The sequence below is a fragment of the Trichosurus vulpecula genome, chromosome 3 (genome assembly GCF_011100635.1).
Source record: "Trichosurus vulpecula isolate mTriVul1 chromosome 3, mTriVul1.pri, whole genome shotgun sequence".
Classification (NCBI taxonomy): domain Eukaryota; kingdom Metazoa; phylum Chordata; class Mammalia; order Diprotodontia; family Phalangeridae; genus Trichosurus; species Trichosurus vulpecula.
In genome coordinates this window covers 380,768,773-380,792,204 of record NC_050575.1, presented here as the reverse complement: position 1 = coordinate 380,792,204, position 23,432 = coordinate 380,768,773, and the positions used below count along the sequence as shown (strand labels likewise).

General features: G+C 36.8%; 1 protein-coding gene across 4 annotated transcripts in view; it reads right to left on the bottom strand.

Annotated features, from left to right (window-relative positions):
- NFATC3 (nuclear factor of activated T cells 3) overlaps positions 1 to 23,432 on the bottom strand; it is a 183,748-nt gene that overhangs the window by 115,495 nt on the left and 44,821 nt on the right. For all 4 annotated transcript variants that reach the window (XM_036748728.1, XM_036748727.1, XM_036748730.1 and 1 more), the window contains exons 2-3: positions 13,233 to 14,367; positions 2,838 to 3,000 (exon numbers count right to left, since the gene is read on the bottom strand). In XM_036748728.1, coding sequence (XP_036604623.1) covers positions 2,838 to 3,000; positions 13,233 to 14,367 — 1,298 coding nt within the window. The remainder of the gene's footprint in view (positions 1 to 2,837; positions 3,001 to 13,232; positions 14,368 to 23,432) is intronic.

The following is a 23,432-nucleotide window of genomic DNA, read 5'->3' as shown; positions in this document are numbered from 1 at the left end:
ATGTACAAAAAATATTCATAGCAACTCTTTCTCTGGTGGCAAAGAATTGGTAACAAGGGGATGCCCATCAATTTGGGATTGGCTGAATAATTTGTGGTATATGACTTTGGACAAAATACTATTTTGCTGTAAGAAATGATAAAAACCTGGGAAGACTTATATCAACTGATGCAGAATGAAGTGAGCAGAACCAGGAGACCATTGTATATAGTTACAGCAATATTGTAACAACGATCATTTGTGAAAGACGTAGCTACTCTAATCAATACAATGGTCCATGACAATTCCAAAGGATTCATGATAAAAACATTTTTTTCCACTTTATCTTGCCTTTTTTGGGGGTGGGGGGTGACACACAACATAATGAATGTACTTCAAATGGGAGGAGGTGGAGGGAGAAAATTTGGAACTAAAAATAATTTCTAAAAAGAAAACAACATTGAATTATATACTGTAAAAGCTGTACATAAGATTCATACTTCCATTATAATCCTCATTTTCTGCTCTATGTTGTATATGTTAATTTTATTTGGTATTTAATATTGTAATTTGAAAAAAAGACAAAAATGATGCTATATTGCTTTAAGCTACACTTAAATGCATCTTTTAACACAACATTTCTTCTCCCACACCTAATTATTTCAGCTAAACACACACACACACACACACACACACACACACACACACACACACTCAGTCTCTCTCTCTTCTGTTTTCTATTCTATCCAGTAATCCAGAAGAATTTTATTGTCGATTACTGCTTCAACAACTGGAAGCGATATCAATTTCACTGTTGATGAGTTTCTTCTATCAATTAACGTCTAATGTACTAAGGTTGGTTCAAAGATGACATCAATGCAACTGCTCAAAATGAAAAATTAGATATCAACATCTCACATCCTCCTAAGAATCTGATCTGTATCAGGGAAACACGAATATGAGTTCAACCTAAATTTATTATCAATACAAATCAAGAAGTCATCATTGTATCTGCTTAATTTGGCCACACACTATCATTTAGCAGTTTTAGTATTTGCAGAGTATTAATTTTCTAAATAATTAAAACTGCCTTAAAAGTGAAATTGCTACACATAAATTATAAATAAAATTGCCTCATAAGCAAATGAGTTGCTCATCACTGAACGTCTTCAAACAAAATCTTTGTAACCATTTATGGGATGTTTTATAAGAGGATACTTCTTTAGGTATGGGTAGACTAAGTCTCTGAGTACTCATTCAACTGCATGATTCTATAATTCTATATAAGAGAAAAAAATCTGTCATAATAACCTATCTAAACCAATTTGATACAGTTATGCTCTATGAAAATCTTTTATTCTTAGAGGCAAAAATTAAGTTTTTCACTGCTGGGAATTACAATCAGAAATATTCACTTTAAATAGACAACTTTCTTTTACTTCACTGGCTAGTGAAAAAAACACAAGCTTTATAGGCTATTTTAAATCTGTTAGAAGATTAGTCTCCTAGTGACAGGTATAATGCAATATTACTAAATAACTAGAACAGAAAATAAAACTGCATCCACCTCACCTAAGAAGGCTTAACTTTAAAACAGTGATTACACACAACTTGTAATAAAAGAGGTTATATAGAAACAATTTTTCCCCTTAGCCCACAGTATCAAAATACAAAGAACCTCAGGGAATTAAAAACTGTATTTTTAACACTTGTACTATCCTACCACACAAATCTTATAATGAGGTAAGTTATGGCAATATAAGCTTACACATAGTCTCTTAGACAGCATAACTCCAAGAACCAAAAGGCATAACCTTACTTTACCAATTCATAAACTTGAACATTTCAATGCAGTTCAATGTAACAAAAAAACTGGCTCAATTATTAGTCAAGGAGAATTTTAGAAAATACCTAAGAATGCCTCTCCCATAAGCCTAAGAAGAACCTTGGAAGAGCCTAGGACATTCAAGCTTACTTGCCAATTTATTTGCTATCATTCAGGTCAGCACTCATTCAAACCTCCACCATGACTGGGTTAGTTATTAGAAGCTCCATAAAGAAGCAGGTCTTACAATGTATCTCTGAAATAGCAAGGAGGGAAGAGTGGAGCTGAGGCTTGGCACAATGTAGGCATTCTTCTTCCCAGGTCTCAGAGACAACTATATTGCTTTTAGTTATTATGTTGTATTTTGGGACCAGAACTAATGATCTTCATAACAGAGGAGAAATATAGGACCCCATGTCTTCTATCCTGCTGACAGATAAGAAGCTATCCTAGCTGAGGGAAATATGAGGAACCAGCTACCAACGTGGGAGCTCCAAAACAACTGTAAGGCGGAAGATGAATGCCCAAGCGCTGACACTAACTGATACTTCCAAGTATATCAAATCCGCCTTTTCTTAAAATATAAAATGGAAAGGCAATAAGCATAATTCTGGAACATTAAATCACGAGAACCCTAAAGGCACTCGGTCTAAAATGCCCAATTCTCCCCAAAGTACCCTGTCTACAGTCACAGACCTGAGGCCAAGGGCCCAGCAACAGTAACTCTTTCCACAGTGGAAAGTTCTCTGGAGGATTTGAGGCAGACTACCCACCCAAAGGAAAACCTCTCAGTATTACTTAACAGTGCCATGTTGGCAATGTTTCTGCCACTACACCTCCCTTCTTGGAACAGTTTTTCTGTTTGGGCCCACAAGCAACAGTGAAGGGGCGGGGGGTGAGGAAGAAGGGAGGGAGGGGAGGGGAAACAGAAGAGGGAGAGGGGGAGAGAGAGATTTATATACTTTATTGCAGAATAGACAAGATTCTCAACTGGTTTGTCCATTCGGCAAATCACACTTCAAAAGCCTGATACCTTCACAACAGGATGTCCTCCAGTAGATGCTTTTACTGCACCACGGCTCCCTTCAGTTTCATAGTGGGCTCTGTGATGGGTTTTGGGTTGTACTTCTATTTTCAGTTCACATTGTCCAAAATGAGTTGGTAAGGGCCAGTCTAGAGGAGGCAATGAGGATGTGCTACAAGGAAAACACAAAGGTGAGTATTGCTTTACCATTACCAAAAGAGAAACTATTTTGTCAGTGCCAGAATTTTAAACTGACTGGTCTCAGAAACAAAGTATTTAAAAAATAAAAACTATGTTAAGCAAAATCACTTATTGAAAATAATAAAAACTATAGTTGCCCTCCCATTTTCAAAGATTTGTTTGTTTTTTTTGGCTGTTAAAAGAAAATGGCTAATTCTGACCTTTGGACAACTTCTGAACTATAATTTTTTGAAAATAGTACCCAAATCCTTTTTTGTCCAGAACCATGGTTTTATTGGTAAAAACACTGAGGAAACTTTCTCTACCAATGCACATCTGTAACTGCCACTTAGAGGCTTAAAGAAGCACCTAGATTAAATGACTTGCCCAGTCATATAGCCAGTATATGTCAGAAGTAAGACTTGAGGTAGGTCTTCCTGACTCTGAGACCACCTTTCACCCACATGTACATACACACAACAGAGTTTATAGATTGGCGGCTGCGTTAGTGGAGAAAAGGTTAAGAATCTAAAATATGTTGTGAGGTTAGAAACTTTACGTGTGTCTTTGATCCCAATTTCAAAGTAACTTCTCTATAGATTGCCTCCCCCGCTTACCTCCTTTGCTATCCCTTCTCTCTCCCTCCTTCTCCTTTGCTTATCCCCTCTTCTCTCTCTTATCCCGCAACCTCTTCATTACTAAGTTCTAGAAAAAGCTGTGTGTTGTCTCCCAACTTTTTTATTAAAATGATTTTTCTCTTTTAGTTATCAATGTATGTGAAACCATGAATCTCCACTTTATAGTACGTACTTTTTAAAAAAAGTATAATAAATTCTACACATTACTTTCAAAATTGTTCTGTTCGTCATTACTTCCTTCCGCTCTCTAATGTGAACTTTAAAAATGTTTCAGTGGTTATCTGTAGGAATCTAAGCCCCCTAATTAAAAACTCCTTCCTTGGGCCAGCCAGGTGGTGCAATGAGTAGAGCACTGGCCCTGGAGTCAGAAGCACATGAGTTCAAATACAGTCTCAGACACTTGACACACTTACTAGCTGTGTGACCTTGGGCAAGTCACTTAACCCCCAACTGCCCTGCCTTCCCCCCTCAAAAAAAAAAAAAATAAAAACCCTCCTTCCTCAAATAAAAACTGAAGAAAAAATTTGAATAACTCAAAACTTATTTGAGAACAAGTCATAGTTTGATACAGAATCTTCTTTTGGTGTTTGGTTGTATATAAGGACCTTTTTTTTTTAAGTGTTTAAAGAGAAAATAAAAGCTAGAAACCATTAAAAAAAAAACAAAAAGAAAGCAGAGAAAGTGAGCACAGATAGCTTTTTCTATAGAAATGTGGCTACAAAAGAAAACAGATATAGAACTATAACTTGGAGGAATAGTAGAGTCAAGTGAAAATTTAGGAATAAGGAAGATCTGGGCATTTTCACAGAGCAAGGAAAGAAACAGGGAACAGGAGAGGTTAAAAATTAGAAGGGGAGGCAATTTTTAAAAGGCAAAACTCCGAAAGGACTATGGAATAGATGAGATCAAAAGCATAAGCAGAAGGACTGGTGCTGGCAAGAAGGCCCAACTCATCCTTTGTATCTGAAACAAAGGAAGACTGGATGAGGGATCTTTTGTGATGTATAAACTAAAGTATCTAACTGAGAGGAAATGGGGCAGTGGTGGTAGAAACACCCCAAGGAGAGAACAGCTGCTATGAGGAGTGTGAATAGAGTTGATCTGGCAATCAGTATCGAAACTGGGTAACAATCACAATAGAGTCTAGCCAAGGTGGCCGAGAAAATCTAGGGACTTGCCAGAGCTCTCCCAAAAATTTCCTTCTAATCACCTTTAAACAATGTCTCAAAAAAAAAAAAATTCTGGAGTGGCAGAACCCACAAAAAGATCGAGTGAAACAATTTTCTATCCCAAGACAACTTAGAAGATCAGCACAGCAGGAAAGGTCTGTCACACTGGGTTTAGAGTAGAGTGCAATCCAGCACAGACTGCGCCAGCACAGGCCACACATGTCAGCAAACCAGCAGCAGGCCTTGGGGCCGACTGAACTGGCAGAGCCAGCAGATTCCAGAGCTCTCAGTCCACAGATGCTAAGAGGGCTAGACAGCTGGTCAGGAGACTACAAGGGTTACTCTGCTGGTACTGGGGAATGGACTTTGTTGCATTGTCCATATAAGGATCTACAGTCCCAGGGCAGGAATGGGCACACCAGAGCTTGGGGTCTCAGCGAAGCAGGGACCCTGATCACAGTTCCAAGGCAGCAAAAAGTACTTGTGTCACTCACAGATCACAAGAGGAATAAACACATCTCTCCTTGGATCACAGCATTTTGAAAGAACTAAAAACTTACAAACCCCCAGAACTAGCTCGGAAAACGCTGAACAAAAAACCTGAAGCTTGGGTGTGCCCCCTCCACACCAGAAGCAGAGCCCAACTTTAACATAAAATGAAAGGTCAAGAAATAGACTGGGAAAATGAGAAAGAAAGAAAAAAAGATCTTGACCACAGAAAGTTACTATGGTGACAAGGAAGCTCAAAACAAACTCAAAAGAAGACAGCAAAGTCAAAATAGCTACATCCAAAGCCTTAAAGAAAAATGTCAATTGGTTTCAGGTCCAGAAGAGCTCAAAATGGATTTTTAAAATCAAACAATAGAAGTAGACAAAAAACTCAGAAAACTAAATGAGAGTGTGTAATATCAAATAAGCTGGGGCTTTCTTACTGTTTTAAAATGATTAAGTGTCTTTGAGTCTTACTAACCCATGTGGGTATGAATCGGTAACTAAGGTGGGGCCCCAAGTGTGGCTAACTAAGGGAGGCCTGATTACATCTTTGCCTCGAAGTTTGCCCCAAACCCCTAATTACTAGGTGCTAAGCCTATGTGGGTGTGAAGCTCCCAGGGTCCTAAGGGGAGGTGCTAACTCCAGAGCCAATCATAGGAGTCCAAGTTCTGGTTGCTCAGATGACGTTTGATAATGTCTGAAACTATATTAAAAAGGGAAGACAGAGCCATGTGCTCAGGGCTCTCACTCTTGGTGGTGCGCTGATGAGGAGACTCTGGGCAGCTGTAGTTAGGAGCCCTCCAGCTTGCCCGGATGTCCAGACCTGGTTTTCTTGGTTAACTATAAATTGTATCTGGTCTGTTTGTAATTTGTTTGTATTTGCTCTGAAGTGCAGGGTGCTGGCTTTTTCCCCTGAACTAAGTGAGTGATATTTGTATCCCAGATTAAAGTGAGATTGTCAACGCCTTAACGTTGCTTTCCTTAGTAAAGCAGATCAAAAGTACTTGAGCTTTGGCAGCATTCTTGTTGGGCTTGTGTTGGTCTTTCACATCCCACAACAGCTGCTAGCCATATTGTTGAAACAGAGTAATGCAAGAAAATCATGAAAAAAACCAATAGCCTAGTAAAGGAGGCACAAAAAAAATAGTGAATGAAATAACACCTTACAAAACAGAATAGGCCAAGTGGTAAAGGAGGCAAAAAAAAAAAAAAAAAAAGATACAGAGAAGAGAAGAATGCCTTAAAAAGAAGAACTGGACAAATGAAAAAAGATAAGACAAAAATTCACTGAAGAAAAGAGCACCTTAGAAGGTAGAGTTGACCAAATGGAAAAGGAGGTACAAAAGCTCATTGAGGAAAATAATTCCTTAAAAATCAGAATTGAGCATGACTCCATGAGACATCAAGAAACAATAAAACAAAAATAAAACAAATGAAAAGATAGAAGAAAACATGAAATACCTTGTCAAGAAAAAAACCAAACTGATCCGGAAAACAGATCAAAGAGAGACAATTTTAGAATTATAGGACTACCTGAAAGCCATGAACAAAAAAGAGATTAGATATCATATTTCAAGAAATCTCAGGAAAACTGCTCTGATATTCTATAACGAGAGGGTAAAAAAGAAAACTAGAAGAATCTACCTCCTAAAAGAGGTCCCAAAATGAAAACTTCCAGGAATATGACAGCCAAATTCCAGCTTTCCCAAATCAAGGAGAAAATACTGCAAGCAGCCAGAAAGAAACAATTTAAATATCATGGAGCTAGTCAGGATAACACAGGACTTAGCAGCATCTACACTAAAAAATCAGAGGGCTTGGAACACAATATTCTGGAGGGCAAGGGAGCTAGGATTATAACCAAAAATCACCTACCCAGCAAAACTAAGCATAATTCTTCAAGGGGGAAAAATAGATATTCATTGAAATTGAGGACTTGCAAGCATTCCTAATGAAAAGACCAGAGCTGAACAGAAACTTTTATTTTCAAATACAAGACTCAAGAGAAGCATAAGGAATTCAATAAGGTTAAACTGTTTACAATCCTATAAAGCAAGATAGTTTGTAACTCCTAAGAAATTTATCATTATTAGGGCAGTTAGAAGGAATTTAAAGAGAGAAGGCGTAGCTATGAGTTGAATATAATGGGATGATTATCTAAAAAAATAAAATTAAAGGCTGAGAAAGAGAAATGCACCAGGAGAAGTGGAAATGGAGAGATGGAATGGAATAAATCATCTCATAAAAAAGACACAAAAGAGCTTTTACACTGGAGGCGAAGATGAGGGGACATGGAAGAGAGTGCATGAACCTTACTCTCACTGGAATTGGCTCAAAAAGGAAATAACATAAACCCTCAGATGGGTATAAAAATCTATCTTACCCTATTGGAAAGTAGGAGAGGAAGGAGATGGAGGGGAGGGGCAGCTGATAAAGGACAGGGTGGACTGGGTAAGGCAATAGTTAAAAGCAAAACGTTTTTGAGTATGGACAGGGTGAAAGAAGAGCGAGTAGGATAAACAGGAGAAAATAGGATGGAGGGAATACAAAGTAATCATAACTGAAAGAATTTTTACAGTATATTTCTCTGATAAAGGCCTCATTTCTCAAATATATAGAGAAATAAGTCAAATTTATAAGAATACAAGTCATTCCCTAATTGATAAATGGTCAAAGCATATGATTGGGCAGTTTTCAGATAAAGTAATCAAAGCTATCTATAGTCATGAAAAAATGATCTAAATCACTACTGATTAGAGAAATGCAAATTAAAATAACTCTGAGGTACCACCCCACACCTGGGGAACGGCAGAGCTAAGTGATATATGATTATAATGGAATACTATTGTGTTACAAGAAATGATAAGCAGGATGCTCTCAGAAAAACCTGGAAAGACTTATATGAACTGATGCAAACTGAAATGAACAGAACCAGGACAGCATTGTACACAGTAACAGCATGATGATCTGCTATGAATGACATGGCTATTCTCAGAAATACAATGATCCAAGATGAAAAAATGCCGTTTATTTCCAGAGAAAGAATGAATGGAGTCTGAAAGGAAATCGAAACACATTTTTATTTTAACTTTTTTTGGGGGGTCTGTGTTTTTTTTCACAACATGACGAATATGGAAATATGTTTTGCATGACTGCACATGTATAATATCAAATTGCTTGCCTTCTCAACGAAGTTGGAGGAATGGAGAAAATTTGGAACTTGACATTAAAAAAATGTTAAAAATTGTTTATGGATGTAATTGAAGAAAATACAAAATATTAAGATAATAAAAGCACCATGAGAAGAAAAAGAAGAGGAGCAAGAAGAAAAGGGAAAAGAGAAATGGATAACGAACTTGTAGTTGGTGATGAACCAGACACTACTCAATATATAAGGGCAGCTAGGTGGCACAGCAGATAGAGTGCTGGGCCTCGAGTCAGGAAGACTCATCTTCCTGAGTTCAAATCTGGCTTCAGACACTTCCTAGATAGGTAATCCTAGGCAAGTCACTTAACCCTGTTTGCCTCAGTTCCTCATCTATAAAAATGAGCTAGAAAAGGAAATGGTAAAACACTCCAGATCTTTGCCAAGGAAACCCCAAATAGGGTCATCGGACACAAATGAAAAAAATGACTCAACAGACTCAATATATAAATGACATTAAAACTGGTTGGTAACAATTATACAGTAGAGGGTCCTCATTTATACTACAGTCTTTAAATAGCACAATATTCAAATCATGCTAAACTAAAATATTATACTTAAAGCTTCAGAGAAGGCAATGCAAGGATTGAAAACTAGCAATAATCAAATATACTTTCCTATGAAAAAGGTAGAAGAATAAAAGAGATGTGACTTGTCTTTTGAATTTATTTCATTTTCAGGAATAAAATCTTAGAATAACAGAAAATGACACTAACGAATAATTAAAAACCCTAGGTCTGTATCCCAAAGAAATTATTAAAAAAGGGAAAAGGACCCCCATGTACAAAAATATTGCTAGCAGCTCTTTTTGTGGTGGCAAAGAATTGGAATTGAGGATGCCCATCAACTGGGGAATAGCTCAATAAATTGTGGTATCTGAATGTAATGCAATACTATTATTCCATAAGAAATGATGAGAAGGTGGATTTCAGAAAAATCTGGAAAGACTGACATGAACTGATGCTGAGTGAAGTGTGATGAACAACTATGACAGACTTAGCTCATCTCAGCAATACCATGATCCAAGGCAATTCAAAAAGATGGAAATGATGGAAAATGCCATTCGCATCCAGAGAGGGAACTATGGAGTCTGAATGCAAATTAAACATACTATTTTCACTTTTTTGTTTTGTTTTTTTCTTTCTCATGGTTCTTCTCTTTTGTTCTGATTCTTCTTTCACAACATGATTAATATGGAAATATGTTTAATATGATTGCATACGTATAACCTACATCAAATTGCTTGCTGTCTTGGGGAGGGAGAAAAACTTGGAACTCAAAATCTTATAAAAATGAATTCTAAAAACTATCTTTACATGTAATTGGAAAAAATAAAATGTTATTAAGTGGCGGGAAAAAGAAAGCTAACAGGATCTATATGAAGAATAATGTTCAGAAGACAAGAGACAGAAATACTACTCTACGCTGGTCAGAATGCTTCTAAAGAATTGTGTGCTCTTCTATCAGATTGGCTACCATGACAAAACAGGAAAATGATAAATGTTAGAGAAGAGGTGGGAAAACTGGAACACTAATTCATTGTTGGTAGAGTTGTGAACTAATTCAACCATTCTGGAGAGCAGTTTGGAACTATGCCCAAAGGGCTATAAAAATGTGCATACCTTTGACCCAGGAATACCACTTCTAGGGCTATATCCCAAAGAGATCATAAAAATGGGAAAAGGACCCACATGTACAAAAATATTCCTTACAGCTCTTTTTATGGTGGCCAAGAACTGGAAGTTGAGGGGATGCTCATCAATTGGGGAATGGCTGAACAAGTTGTGGTATATGAATGTAATGGAATACTACTGTGCTAGAAGAAATGACGAGCAGGCAGATTTCAGAAAAACCTGGAAAGACTTACATGAACTGTTGCTGAATGAAGTGAGCAGAGCCAGGGGAACAATGTACACAGTAACAGTCACAGTGTTCGATGACTGACTTTGATAAGACTTAGTTCTTCTCAGCAAGGCAAGAACCTATAACAATTCCAAATGATTCATGATGGAAAATACCACCCGCATCCAGAGAAAGAACTATGGAGTCTGAATGCTGAGAGAAGCAAACTATTTTAAGAAATGTGAACGCTTTCCAAACAAAATGTGGGCATAATCAATTGGTAGGACAGAACAAGCCAAAAATGGCTAAAACTGACACCTAGAGATGCAGCCGAAAAAGCTGTAAGAAGTAGAAATCATATCAACTAATACGGAATATAAGGAAACAATATAATCACACAGGGTTAACATCACACAAACAAGAACAGGATATAATTATTGCTGACATAAATTATAACAATTATATTATCAATGGATAAAGAACTGGGTCTGGAGTCAATCAGAACCAAGTTCAAATCAAGCCTCAGACACTCACTAGCCTGGGCAAGTCACTTAACCTCTCATAGTCTCAGTGTCCTCAACTGTAAAATAGGGGTAATAACAGCACCTATCTCACAATGTTGTTTCAAGGATCAAATAAAATAATATTTGTAAAAAGCACTTACCACTACCACTGTGCCTGCCACGTAGAAGCTATATAAATACTAATACCCTTCTCCTTGTGAAGTAACGAACAGAATTTTGTGAAAGCAAATTGTTGTAGACGATTTAGAAGCACAGAAAGTGTAAGTTACCTTTTTTATATGTCACATAGATTAGGAAATAGACTTGAGAAAGTTTTGTCTGTCCATGTTCCTTGGATGGTAGAATTCTTGAGATATCCTTAATTCAGAATATATTAATGTGTAAGAGCTAAGTGGTAATTATTTTGCCATATTCAATACTGATCAAGTGCCTATTAAACTACCACCTCCCACTTTTTTTTAGTTTAGTTTTTTCCAAGTATATATATACATATACACACACACATATTTTTACACACACACACGTGCACACACACACACACACATACATACATATTTTAAGTGTATTTAGCAAATAAGAGAAGAGCTATGCAAGGTCCTGGAAACTCAAGAAACACCAAATGCAACAGTCTCCAACAAGGGGGATACAACACGCACACGGACCAATCAAAGGAGGAAGAAGCAGGAAAGATGGGGGTGGGGGAAGGTAGGAGGTGAGGGTGAGGGAGGCTTCATAGTTCGAAGGCAGATCAAACTTCTGAGTGGCATGAGACCTCCAGAATGACTGAAGGAAGACTCCAAAGCAAGAAGTGGACTGCTGAGTTCAGAGAACAGCTTGTAGCAAAAAATGGCTGGAATATAAAGGGATGAAGGGGACTAATAGGAATTAAAGTAGGAAAGCAAAATCAGAAATAGAAAGCTGATGGCACTAAAACAAGATGAAGGGATTCGCATTTTTATTCTAGAGGCAACAGGGAACCACTGAAAGCTTCTGAAGGGAGAATGAGTTGTATGTGCAACAAGGGGGGGAGAGAGACAGTGCACATCAAGGCCTAAAGAAGGTTCTTTTGGCAGCTCTAGAGATAATGGCTAAAAAAGGGGAGAAGATAAACACAGAAACCCTGAGTAGAAGGTCATTACAATAATTTGGGTTTAAAGTGATGGGTGTTGGATTAAGATGGTGGTTATGGGAGTGGATAAGAGACAAAATATAAGGGCATAAGATGGAGTTTAGAAAAAGCAAGAATGTTGTTAAAAGTAAAGGAAATGTCATTCATGAAGTTCTGTAGCCTGGAGAAAAGGCTAAGGGATTTATCCCCTGTTCTGAAGCATAACACAAATCAGTTTTATTTCCAAAGAGGACAAAATAAATAAAAAGGAAGATAAACTATAATATGGAATAAATTTCTTTATTTTCAGAGTGAATAAACACTAAAGAAGTTTACCAAGGGAGATTATAACACCTCTCCACCATATCTGAAATACCTTTTAAAAAGAAAAGGCACAGAATTGAAAAGTCTGAGGTAATGGAGTCGAGAAGATGGGTTCAGGTCCTTCCTCCAAACACGGACCAGCTGCGTAACCACAGACAAGGAGTTAACCGCTCACAGCCCCAGGAATCTTTCACAGAAACAGGGTGTTTTTTCCACACTGAAAATTTCTCACATGTATTAAAAATTGCAGGTCTGCACCAACTCCATCCCATTCTACCCTCCCAAGCTTTTTTTTTTTAATTTAAACCAACTGAGCCATGAGGGAAAAAAATACTGGTCAAGGGACACATGAGTATAAAGTATAAAAAAACTTCCAAGGAACAGGATGCTAAAATTTACATTTCAATTCTATATTATAATTAAAGTGAAAGGGAGAAAAGAATTGACAAGGGAAACATATATGGAAATGAAGAAAAACAGAAGGGGAGGAAGAAAAGTGGTAGAGGAAGACAGAGAGGTACTGAAGGAAAAGAGTTACAGATTTTCCACTGAGCATTGATAAGATAAAAACTGCTCGTCACAAATGTTCATTTGTCAAAGGTCAAAGAGCTGTCTAGTGGAAGAGTCGAAATCAGAACTCCACCAATCTAGTATCTTATCACCAAAATCACTATGTCTCACACTACAATATGATCTGTCCTCCATTTAAATATTCTACAATTATGGCTAGCTACCCAATAAAGTATCAAAATCACCCCAAAACACCTTAATAAAAAAAATTAATTTGGATTTTAAGCTACTTACTCTAAAGAAACCTCAATACATTATTCTGCACAAATGAAGTTACAGTAGGTAAACCCCATAATATTTAACTAATTTATTCCTAAGAAGAAATCAAATTTACTTGTTTGTATTTCCTTACCGAAATATAGGGGTATGGCCAGGCTTTGGTTTATTCCAGGTAAAGTGCGAAGGAACTGAAAGAAATTGGTCACTAGACACATCTTTCTTTAAAGGATGCTGAGATCCAGGGCTATCATCTATGGTAGTCTCTAGGGATGGTGATAAATTTGTTTGGTCGTCTGAACAAACATCTATTTTTCCTGGTAAAGTGGCAGTTTGATCCTCAGAAGTCTTTCTTGTTTTCAGAGGGATGTCAGTCTCTGCACAGCACTGAAATGAAAAGTGTGCAGGACTCAGACTTTGCACACCATGGAGAGAAGTATTTAGCCAAGTGTCTTCTGTTATACTCCCCCTGGGAGAGTGACCAGGGGAGTGGGTTGGTGAATGATGAGGTGAGAGTGAACCAGCATAACAAATCTCAGCACTGGAGTGTCGTCGCTTCCCACATGGGGAGGTAGGTCTTGATGAAGGCCTGGATGTTGGTCTAGGGCTAAGCCAATTTTCATCAGTGATACTAGTTCTAGGAGAATGACAAGGAGACTGTCTAGGTGATAATGAGTGTCCAAATCCATACTGTGGTTGCCAAGATTCATCACCAGGACAACCTCTTGGAGAACCACCAGGAGAAGCTAAAGGAGACCCAAGCGTAAATCGGGCAGCAGCTTCATTGAGCTCAGACTCTACATCATCATAAACATGAGAGATCGACTCACAAGAAGACGCATCTGAGAACCAACTCCTGGAAGAAATGCTGCTGGCTGGGCTTGGACTAAGGGATGAGTCTCTGTATGATGGTTCAAGAGGAAGATAGAGATGATCCCTAGAAGGTCTTTCCAAATAATCACCTTCTGAGCCATTTGTGTGCAGTTCATCTTCATGAGCATCTATTCCTTGATGACAGTTGGGAGAAATGGATGTAATTTGAATACTAGGGCATTCAAAGGGTTTGGGACCACCTAGTGGACTATATTTAGATTCAGGAATCTCACAAATTCCTTCATAGTTTTTGTGACCTTGCAGCTGAAGAGGTGGTGACAAAACTGAGGTGTGAGACTGTAATCCATGGTGAGGAATACAAATTGGCTGGTTTACAGTTGATGGAGACTGATCTACATTAAAGATGTAAATGGATGCACAATCAGCTGGTTCAGTATCTGGCAGGGAAAGAAAAAAAAACCACAATGACTACAAATAATGTAAATGAGAAGAACATAAAAAATGAAGCTGAATGCTTATTAACTGTTACAACAATTTTGGTCCCCAAAGAATAGAATACTTCCTCCCTTCCAGTAGAGAAAGGAAACTACAGGTATGGAATCTTGTATACAATTAAAGATGCAGTCATTACACCCAGCAGGTGATTGCACTTAACTGTTTTTCTTTATTACAAGGAAGAACTCATGAGGAATTGGGGAAACAAAGAGGGAGATAATCACTTGACATAAGAACAAAAGTCATCAATAAAACTTTTTAAAAGTTCTGAACAAACAAAAACAATGAAGTAAAATTAGAAGGGAAATGGCTAACCAGGAAAAAATCTTTGCAGGAAGTTTGTCTGATAGGTGTCTCATACCCAAGATATATAAGAAATTCATTCAAATTTATAAAAGCTAGAACCATTCCGGTAGATAAATGGTAAAAGATATGAACAGGCAGTTTTCAAAGGAAGAAATCTAAGCTATTTCTAAACATATAAAAAATATTCCAAATCATTAATAATTATAGAAATGCAAATTAAAGCAACTCAAGGTTCTACTTCACTCATGCATCAGTTTGGCAAAGATGACAAAAGGGAAAATGGTAAATGCAGGGGGGGGGAGTGGTATGGGAGAACAAGAACATTAATGCACTGCTAGTAGAGTTGTGAAGTAGCACTGCCATTCTGAAAAGCAATTTGGAATTGTTCGCCCAAAAGTTACCAAATTGTACATGCCCTTGACTCATTAATACTATTAGTAGGTTTGTGCCCTAAAGAGAACAAAGTAAAAATGAAATGGATCCATGTGTACAAAAATATGCATGGCAAAGTAAGGTGGTACCCGCCTATGGGGCTAACTTATGGTGTATGAATATAATGAATTGTTGCACTGCAAAAAAAAAAAAAAAAAAAAAGGCAATTTCAGATGAAACTGGAAAGAATTCCATAAACTGATGTAGAGTGAAATGAACAGAAATAAGAGAACAATTTACAAAATGACATCAGCATTAAAGAGAAACAACTCTGAAAGACTTTAGAACTCTTGTAATACAATGACGGATCATGACTCCAGAGGAACAAAGATGAAGTAAGTAGCCATCTCCTGCCAGAGAAGTAATGGACTTAAAAATGCAGAACGAGGCATACATTTTAGACATGGCAATATCATAATTTATTTCATTTGAATACGCATTATTTGTTAACAGGGCTTTCTTTTTCTTTATTGTTCAGCTAGGGGGAAAAGTGGGAGGGAGAAAAAATAAATATTTGTTTATTTGGAAAAAAGGAAGACATAAGAAACAATTTTAAAGAAAGAGAAAAAAAACCACCCCACCCCCCATCAACGTTTTAGGTCATCTAGAGATTTTAAAAATTATGCACATATACTTGTATTTCTAACATCTATAGAACTATAAAAAAAATAAGGTTAACACAGTCTATGTAGGCCAATTAGCTCAACATAGAACAGTGCTAAAAATTTTAGGCCAAGCTGAATTTCTGAATGGATATATGCTTAATCTACATTTGCTGGTATGGTTGAGAGACTGATTCCTCAGCACCTTTAATCACATTCAGTTGGTTATTTAAAAAAAAAAAAGAATATAGATGGTTCAGTGAAACCTATAACTACTACAAAGTAACTCAAAGGTCATGGAGTGTCAATAGCATTATCATCACAAAAAAGTTCAAGTCCTTCCTGGAATAATTCAATCCAAGCCAATCCTGCCATATTGAGTGCCCCTTGATATCTTCCATACGTGAACATCTCATAAGTTCAACAATTACTAAAATAGAATTAGGCACTATCAGCCTTATTACTGACATAAATATTTATTGTTATTGTTGTTCGGTCATTTCAGTCATGTCTGACTCTTCATAAACCCATTTGGGGTTTTCTTGGCAAAGATAATGTCGTTTACTTCTTTATAACATAAATATTTACAACCATTTAAAATGCCCAGCATTTATTTATGGCAAGGTATTTATGTTCATACTAGTTATACAGTTGAACTTGATTATCTTTACCTTTGGCATTAAGAAGCAATAGTATGTGTAAAGTGCTTTCAGGTTTGCAAAGTACTTTACATGTTATCTCATTTGATTTTCAACAATCCCACAGGTGATGTAATTATACCCATTTTAAAGATTGAAAAATGAGTCTTAGAGTCACAACATCTTCAATCATATTTTCTAATTCTTATCCTAATTGTGTGTTTTTGATCCTTTTTGTATTTTCATCGATTTGCATAGTTCCTGGCACATACTAAGCACCTAAGACTGCTGAATGAAGTAGGATTCAAACTTAGGTTTTCTTGACTCTAAGTCTGGTAACTCCATCTACTATGACATTTAGCTGTCTCTAATTAATGAAGAGCTACATTATACAGTGAATGCTGTAGAATTTCAGAAGAAGAGATCACTAAAGGTCCACTTAAGGGGCACTTCATAGGCAACATAGATGAGTTGAGGGAACTATAATGCTTTTCCTTACACAGGTTTGCAAATTAGTTTCATCCCTGACTCCTTTTCATTTATCCCATTTGTTGAATCAGTTGCTTCTGCCTCCACAACATCTCTAGAATTTGACCGGTTCTCTCTACATCCACAGAGCCATCACCCTAATACAGATTCTCATCACTTCCTCATTTGTTTCTTGCCTCAGGCTCTCTCCATTTGAATACATCCTCCGCACAGCTGACCTTGATTTTCCTAAAACACAGATGAAACATTTGCCTTCTCAATAAACTCCAGTGGCACTTTATTATCTCTGGAGTCAAATATAAATTCTTCTGTAGGGCACTTAAAACTGTTCACAATATGGTTCCAACCTACCTTTCCAGACTTTTTCACATTATTTCCCTCATGGTCCCTATAGGTCAAACAGGCCTTCTTACTGTTCTTATTTATGCTTTTGCACTGGCTGGCTGCCTTCTAAGTATGAAATGTACTTCTTCCTCATTTTTATATATATTTCTGTGTTAGAGCTACTTAATCCCTTTTTTTAAGTGTCAGGGACTCTTAAGGTTTCTCATGTTTTTAAATGCATAAAATAAAATACACACTATTACAAAAGAAACCAATTATATTGAAATACAGTTATCAAAATATTGAAAAACAAATTCATGGACCCAAAGTTAAGAACCTGGCTCTATATGCACATACTGTTTCCTTCAATAGAATGTAAACTCCTTGAGGGCAGGAACTGTTTCGAATCACAGTAATATGGGGCTAATACTAATTCACTGAATGGGCCCTGAACAGGAGTAGAACATAAGGAGTGACCTAGATCATATCTGAGAAACTGCAGAATATTCAAGTCTAAATTGCTCTGCACCACAAAGACCCAACTATTTAACAACACTATTCTTCCATTGATGGCAAAAAGCTTCAAATCCTTGAACACCATAATATGAGAAGAACAAAAATTACAAACTAACTCAAAAGATAATGTAAAGCTGACACCATAATTAGATCAGTACAAACACAAAATTTCAAAACAAAGGAAAGAGGACTGTATAAGAAACTGTTACATTTAAGAACTACATATATTAAATTTAACAAGGTTGTTCTGTTTGTGTACACTTCTGTATTTTCTTCTTTTGTGCATTTCAAGAAAGAGTTTATTGGTGTTTTTTTCTCATGTCAATCACTATCTACTAACCCATGCTCCTTACTCTCTGCGGGGTCCCTCCCTTGCAACAAATATGTATAATCATGCAAATAAATAAATACCTTGGTTATGGCTAAGAATACACATTTCCTTTTCTGTCTCTAAACCATAACCTTTTTGCCACAGCAGGTGAGGTACATTTCAGCCTGGGTCTATCTAATTTAGATCAATAGCTACTGCTTTGGTCAAGGTTCTAAGGTCTTTCAAAGTCATTTCCCCTCTTCCTGTATTAATGTGGTCACTTGTGCAACATGCCTTCCTGGTTCTACTCCTTTCATTCTGCATCTCATCTAAGTTTTTCCATATTTCTTTATATATGTCATAATTTTGATTTATTATTCACATTCCACAGTTTGTTCAGCCATTTCCCAGTAGGTAAGTACCTACTTTGATTCCAGTTCTTTGCTACAACAATTAAGTTCTACTATATTCTTTTTTGTAATCAGTTTTTTTTTTCAAACCAGCAAAAATTCACCTTCCTGACTCAGCCAAGCTAAAATCAAGCTTCAGATACTTACTGGTTGTGTGATCTTGGGGAAGTCATTTGCCTCAGTTTTCTCAACTGTAAAACAAGCATAATAACAACACCTACTTCACAGGATGGTTGTGAGACAAAAAGGAGACATCTGTAAAAGCACTTCTTATTAGCACGGTCCCTGGCACACTGTGTTATATAAATGCCTATTCCTTTCCTTTCCCTATTTCCCCTTACCTTCACTTCCTAACCCTCCCACCGAGAAAAGCAAAACCCGTTAAAAATGTAGATAGTTGAGCGAAACAAAATTCCAATCTAGTTATACCAAAAAAAAAAAAAAAAAGTCTCATCCTGAATCCTTCCCCACCTGTTAGGAAGTGGGTAGCATGTTTCATCACTAGTCCTCTGGAATTAATAGTTGGTCAGTACACCAGAGTTCCTAAGTCTTTCAAAATTGTCTTTACAACATTATTGTTACTGTGTAAGTTATTTTCCTGGCTCTGCTCACTTTACTCTATACCAATTGATGTGTTTACAGGTTTTTCTAAATAATAAGTATTCCATCACATTTATATACTATAACTTACCCAGCCATTCTCCAATTGACAGGCATCCTCCTTAGCTTCCAATTCTTTGCAAAAAAAAAAAAGCCATAAATATTTTTGTACACGTCCTCTTCTCCTGAACACTCCATCCTCTCTAGGTCTTTGTGACATTGATCACAGGTAGCAGATAAAGCACTGGACTTAAAGCAAGAGTGACCAGAGTTCAAATTCTTATTGAGACACCTACTAGCTGTGTGATCACAAAACTAGAAAGGACAGAGTATCCAAGAGAAGAGGGTGACTGACTGTCAAAGGTTGCAAAAGAATGAGGATGGAGATAAGGCCATTAGATTTGCAAGTAATTTTGAAAAGAGCAGTTTCAGTCACTTGAATGATGCTGTGCTATATTTAAACCTCATTAAAAGTGAAAGTAAAGAGAAATATAATGAATTGTTTTTAAAATGTTTCCATAAAGCAAATACTTAGTATACACAATATTTATAAGCAATAAATCAGGGCAAGAAGAAAAAATGTTATATAAAACCGTCAATTCCAAAGCCATATCTATCAAAAAGGGTAAATAAACATCTTCAAAATATTGTGTTGACTTTTTTCAAGTATACTGCATCTTAATTAATAGTTGTTCAGCCCTAAGCAATACAGAGGCACACAAGGAAATGCCCCAGGCAGGTTCAAAGAATTACTGAAAATGTGCAGCTAGAAACAGGCCATGAAGGGCTGTGGCAAGCCTCCAAAACCCTGCTCTCCACTCAGACCCAACATAGACTGTTTTGCACCTAGCACCCTCACATATAATATCACCTCTTATGGTTATCTCTATTGGTGTTTAATTGCCCCCAGTAAAGTAAGCTCCCTGTGAGCCAAAACTCTTATCTCAACTTCACAATCCTCTAGTGTGGAACAAATTAGTCGGCTAAAATCATACACTTATATCCCCATTTTAGAATTGAGGAAACTGAAGCCCAGAGAGGGTGACTTGGCCATGGTCACGCAAATACTGAGCTTCAGAGATATATTTCAAACCTAGATCTTATATCACAAATTCCAACACTCTTTCTCTGTACCACACTGCTTCCTATGCGGGTGACAAGGAAGGAATCCAAGATGGCTTTTATTGTTACTTTATGAATTACTAGATCAAAACTAAACTGGTAATATAGTAATAACGTACCATAAATTGTATTTGAATGCAGTCTGTGTTGAGTCAAGACACATTCTATATCTATGAGGCAGCAAGGTGGCATAGCAGGTAGAGCACTGGGTCTGGAGTCAGGAAGACTCAAGTTCACATCCAACTATCTTATACAGTTACTTCAGATTTGTTCAATCATTTTTCAGTCGTATCCGACTCTTCATGATCCCATTTGGGGTTTTCTTGGCAGAGATACTGGGGTGATTTGCCATTACCTTCTCCAGATCACTTTACAGATGAGGAAACTGAGGCAAACAGGGTTAAGTGACTTATCCAGGGTCACACAATTAAGTGTCTGAGACCAGATTTGAACTCAAGAAGATCTTCCTGATTTCAGGCCTGGTGCTCTATCCACTGCACCTAGCTGCCCTTATACTGTTACTAGCTGTAGGCAAGTCACTTTACCTCTGTTGACCTCAGTCTCATATGTAAAATGAAGATTAATAACAGCACCTACCTCCCAGGGTTGTTGTGAGAATCCAATGAAATAACTGTAAAGGATTTAAGCTGGGTGCCTAGTAGCAGGGGCTATATAAATGTTAGCTATCATATTCCTTATTATTATTACTATTATTGTACTTGAAGAAAACCTTTAAAACAATAAGCTGCTAATTAATTATTCCATAAAACTAGTATTTGAAATTGACTTTTTATGTGCTAAGGAGATGCTATAGTAAAAGAAATACTCTGGAGTCTGGAAGGGAAAAGGAAAGCTTCACAGAAAGAAGTGGATTCCAAAGGAAGAGACAGACAACCTGAAAGACAGGAGGCCAGAAGGGAGACAACGTTGCTGGCAGAGGGAAACCATGAGCAAAATTTTGAAGGCAGAAGTGTTTGTGTGCTGAAGACAGCAAACAAATCTGCATGACCAATAAAGCAAGCCCAAGCTGGAAAGTAATGTGAAATTAGAGTAGTAAAACCTTGGAAGGACCTTGAAGAACATGGTAAGCAGTTTAAATCTGACAGAGAAACAACAGGAAGCCACAAAGATTTATGAGTAGGGATATTCCATGACCAAAATGGCATTTAAGGAAGCTTGACATAGCCTATCAGCTAAATCAGAGAGACAGAAGAGACAGTAGGATGCCACAAAGTAGGAATCTTAAGTGAGATTAAGAGGACCTGTGCCAAGCTGGGGGCTACAAACAAGAAAAGATGAAGATCTGAGACAAAAGACATAAACAGAACTTAGTGAAAGGCTGGTGTTAGAAACACAGAAGAAAGAAAACAAAAGTGAGACTTGCGAAATCTACAACAGCCTCTACCAAAAGCAAAGAATAGTAAAAATTCAAATGACAAAGAAAACATCCTTGGGTTTAAAATAAACAAAAACACATAAAACTCCTAGGGACAGCTAAGTGGTACAGTGGATAGAGCGCTGGGCCTGGAATCAGAAAGACCTGAGTTTAAATCTGGCTTCAGACACTAGCTGTGTGACCCTGAGCAAGTCACTTAACCCTGTTTGCCTCATCTGTTTTCCTCATTTGTAAAACGAACTACAGAAGGAAAGGCAAACCACTCCAGTATCTCTGTAAGGTGCAAGTCCTTTCCCCTCCTATTTTTTATTTCTCCCAATAAATCTATGGTGAGAAATGTTTTTATTTGGTTTGGATTGAGTCTCCTTTGCTCTCAGCCCCCATCACCAATCAAGATGCCAAATCTTGTTTCTCTCTCCACATGTCTTGCATACATCACCTCTCCACTCACAGCCATCACACTAGTTCATCACTTCTCATCTAGACAGATGATAATGCAACAGACTACTAACTGATATCATTGCTTAAAGTCTCTCCCCTTCAATCTTTCCTCCACACAGCTGCGAAAGTGATATTCCTACACCCGGGTCTGACCATGTCACTGCCTGCTCAAGAAGATCCACTAGCTCCCTAGTGACTCTGGGATCAAATGTAAACTTTTTCAGCTACGTGCGACACCTTTGTAAAAACTGACCAGGTGTTAGGGCATAAAAACCTCATAAATACAGAAAAGAAGAGCTATTAAGCATATCCATTATTGACCAAAATACAAGAAAAATTATAATAAAGGCGTCTGAAGACAGGATTAAATCTTCAACAGTGACTAAATTTAATCTTAAAGATGTGTCGAGGAATAAATCACAGAAATAATGGATAATTCCACACCAAAATAACATGATACATAACAAAATTCTGGGATGCAGCGAAAGCGGTCCTCAAGAGGAAAATGTGTCACTAAACAGTTTCATCAACAAGAGTTCAATGAACTGAGCATACAACTTTAAAAAGCAGAAAAACAATTGATAAAAAAAATCCCAACTAAACACAAAAATAACAATTCTGGAAAAAAAAATCAGAGAGCTACAAAATCAAAAACAAAACATTTAAATAATAAAACCAGGAGCTACTTGGTAGGGGAGAAAATTAATAAAATGAGTAATCCAGTGGCTAATCTTATTTTGGGGGAAAAAATTACCACATACAATTCTCAAGTAATGAAGAATGAAAAAAATTAACTAAAAAAAAATCTTTAGCCAACAAAACTTACTGTTTTTAATGAAATGCGTAAATATTTACAAAAACATAAAATATACATATTAACAGAATAAAACAGAGAATTTAAATAACCCAGTCTCAGAAAAAGAAAATGAACAAGCCATACAGAAGCTTCCAAAGTAAAAACACTTCAGGACCAGATGAAATTTCAAATGAGTTCTAACATAAAAGAACAATTAATTCCAACATTACATAAATTGTTTTCAAAAATAGAGAAAAAAGGCAGCCTACCAAATTCTTTCTATGAGACTATAGTCCTAATGCCTAAACTAGGCAGACAGAAAACTATAGACCAATATCGCTAATGAATATAAATGCAAAAGTATTGCATAAGATACTAGCAAATAAGCTACAATACATTTTTTTAAAGACCATAAAATACAATTCTATTGTATTTATACCTAGAATGCAGAGTTGGTTCAATATTAGGGAAACTATAAACATAACAAACAACTAATAATAATTTAAAACACTAAAAAAAAAAATCACACGAATTTCAGATGTAGAAAAAGCTTTCAATAAAATACAACTCTGCTGTCCATTGAAGACATTAAAAAGCATAGTAAAACATGGACCATTATTTAACA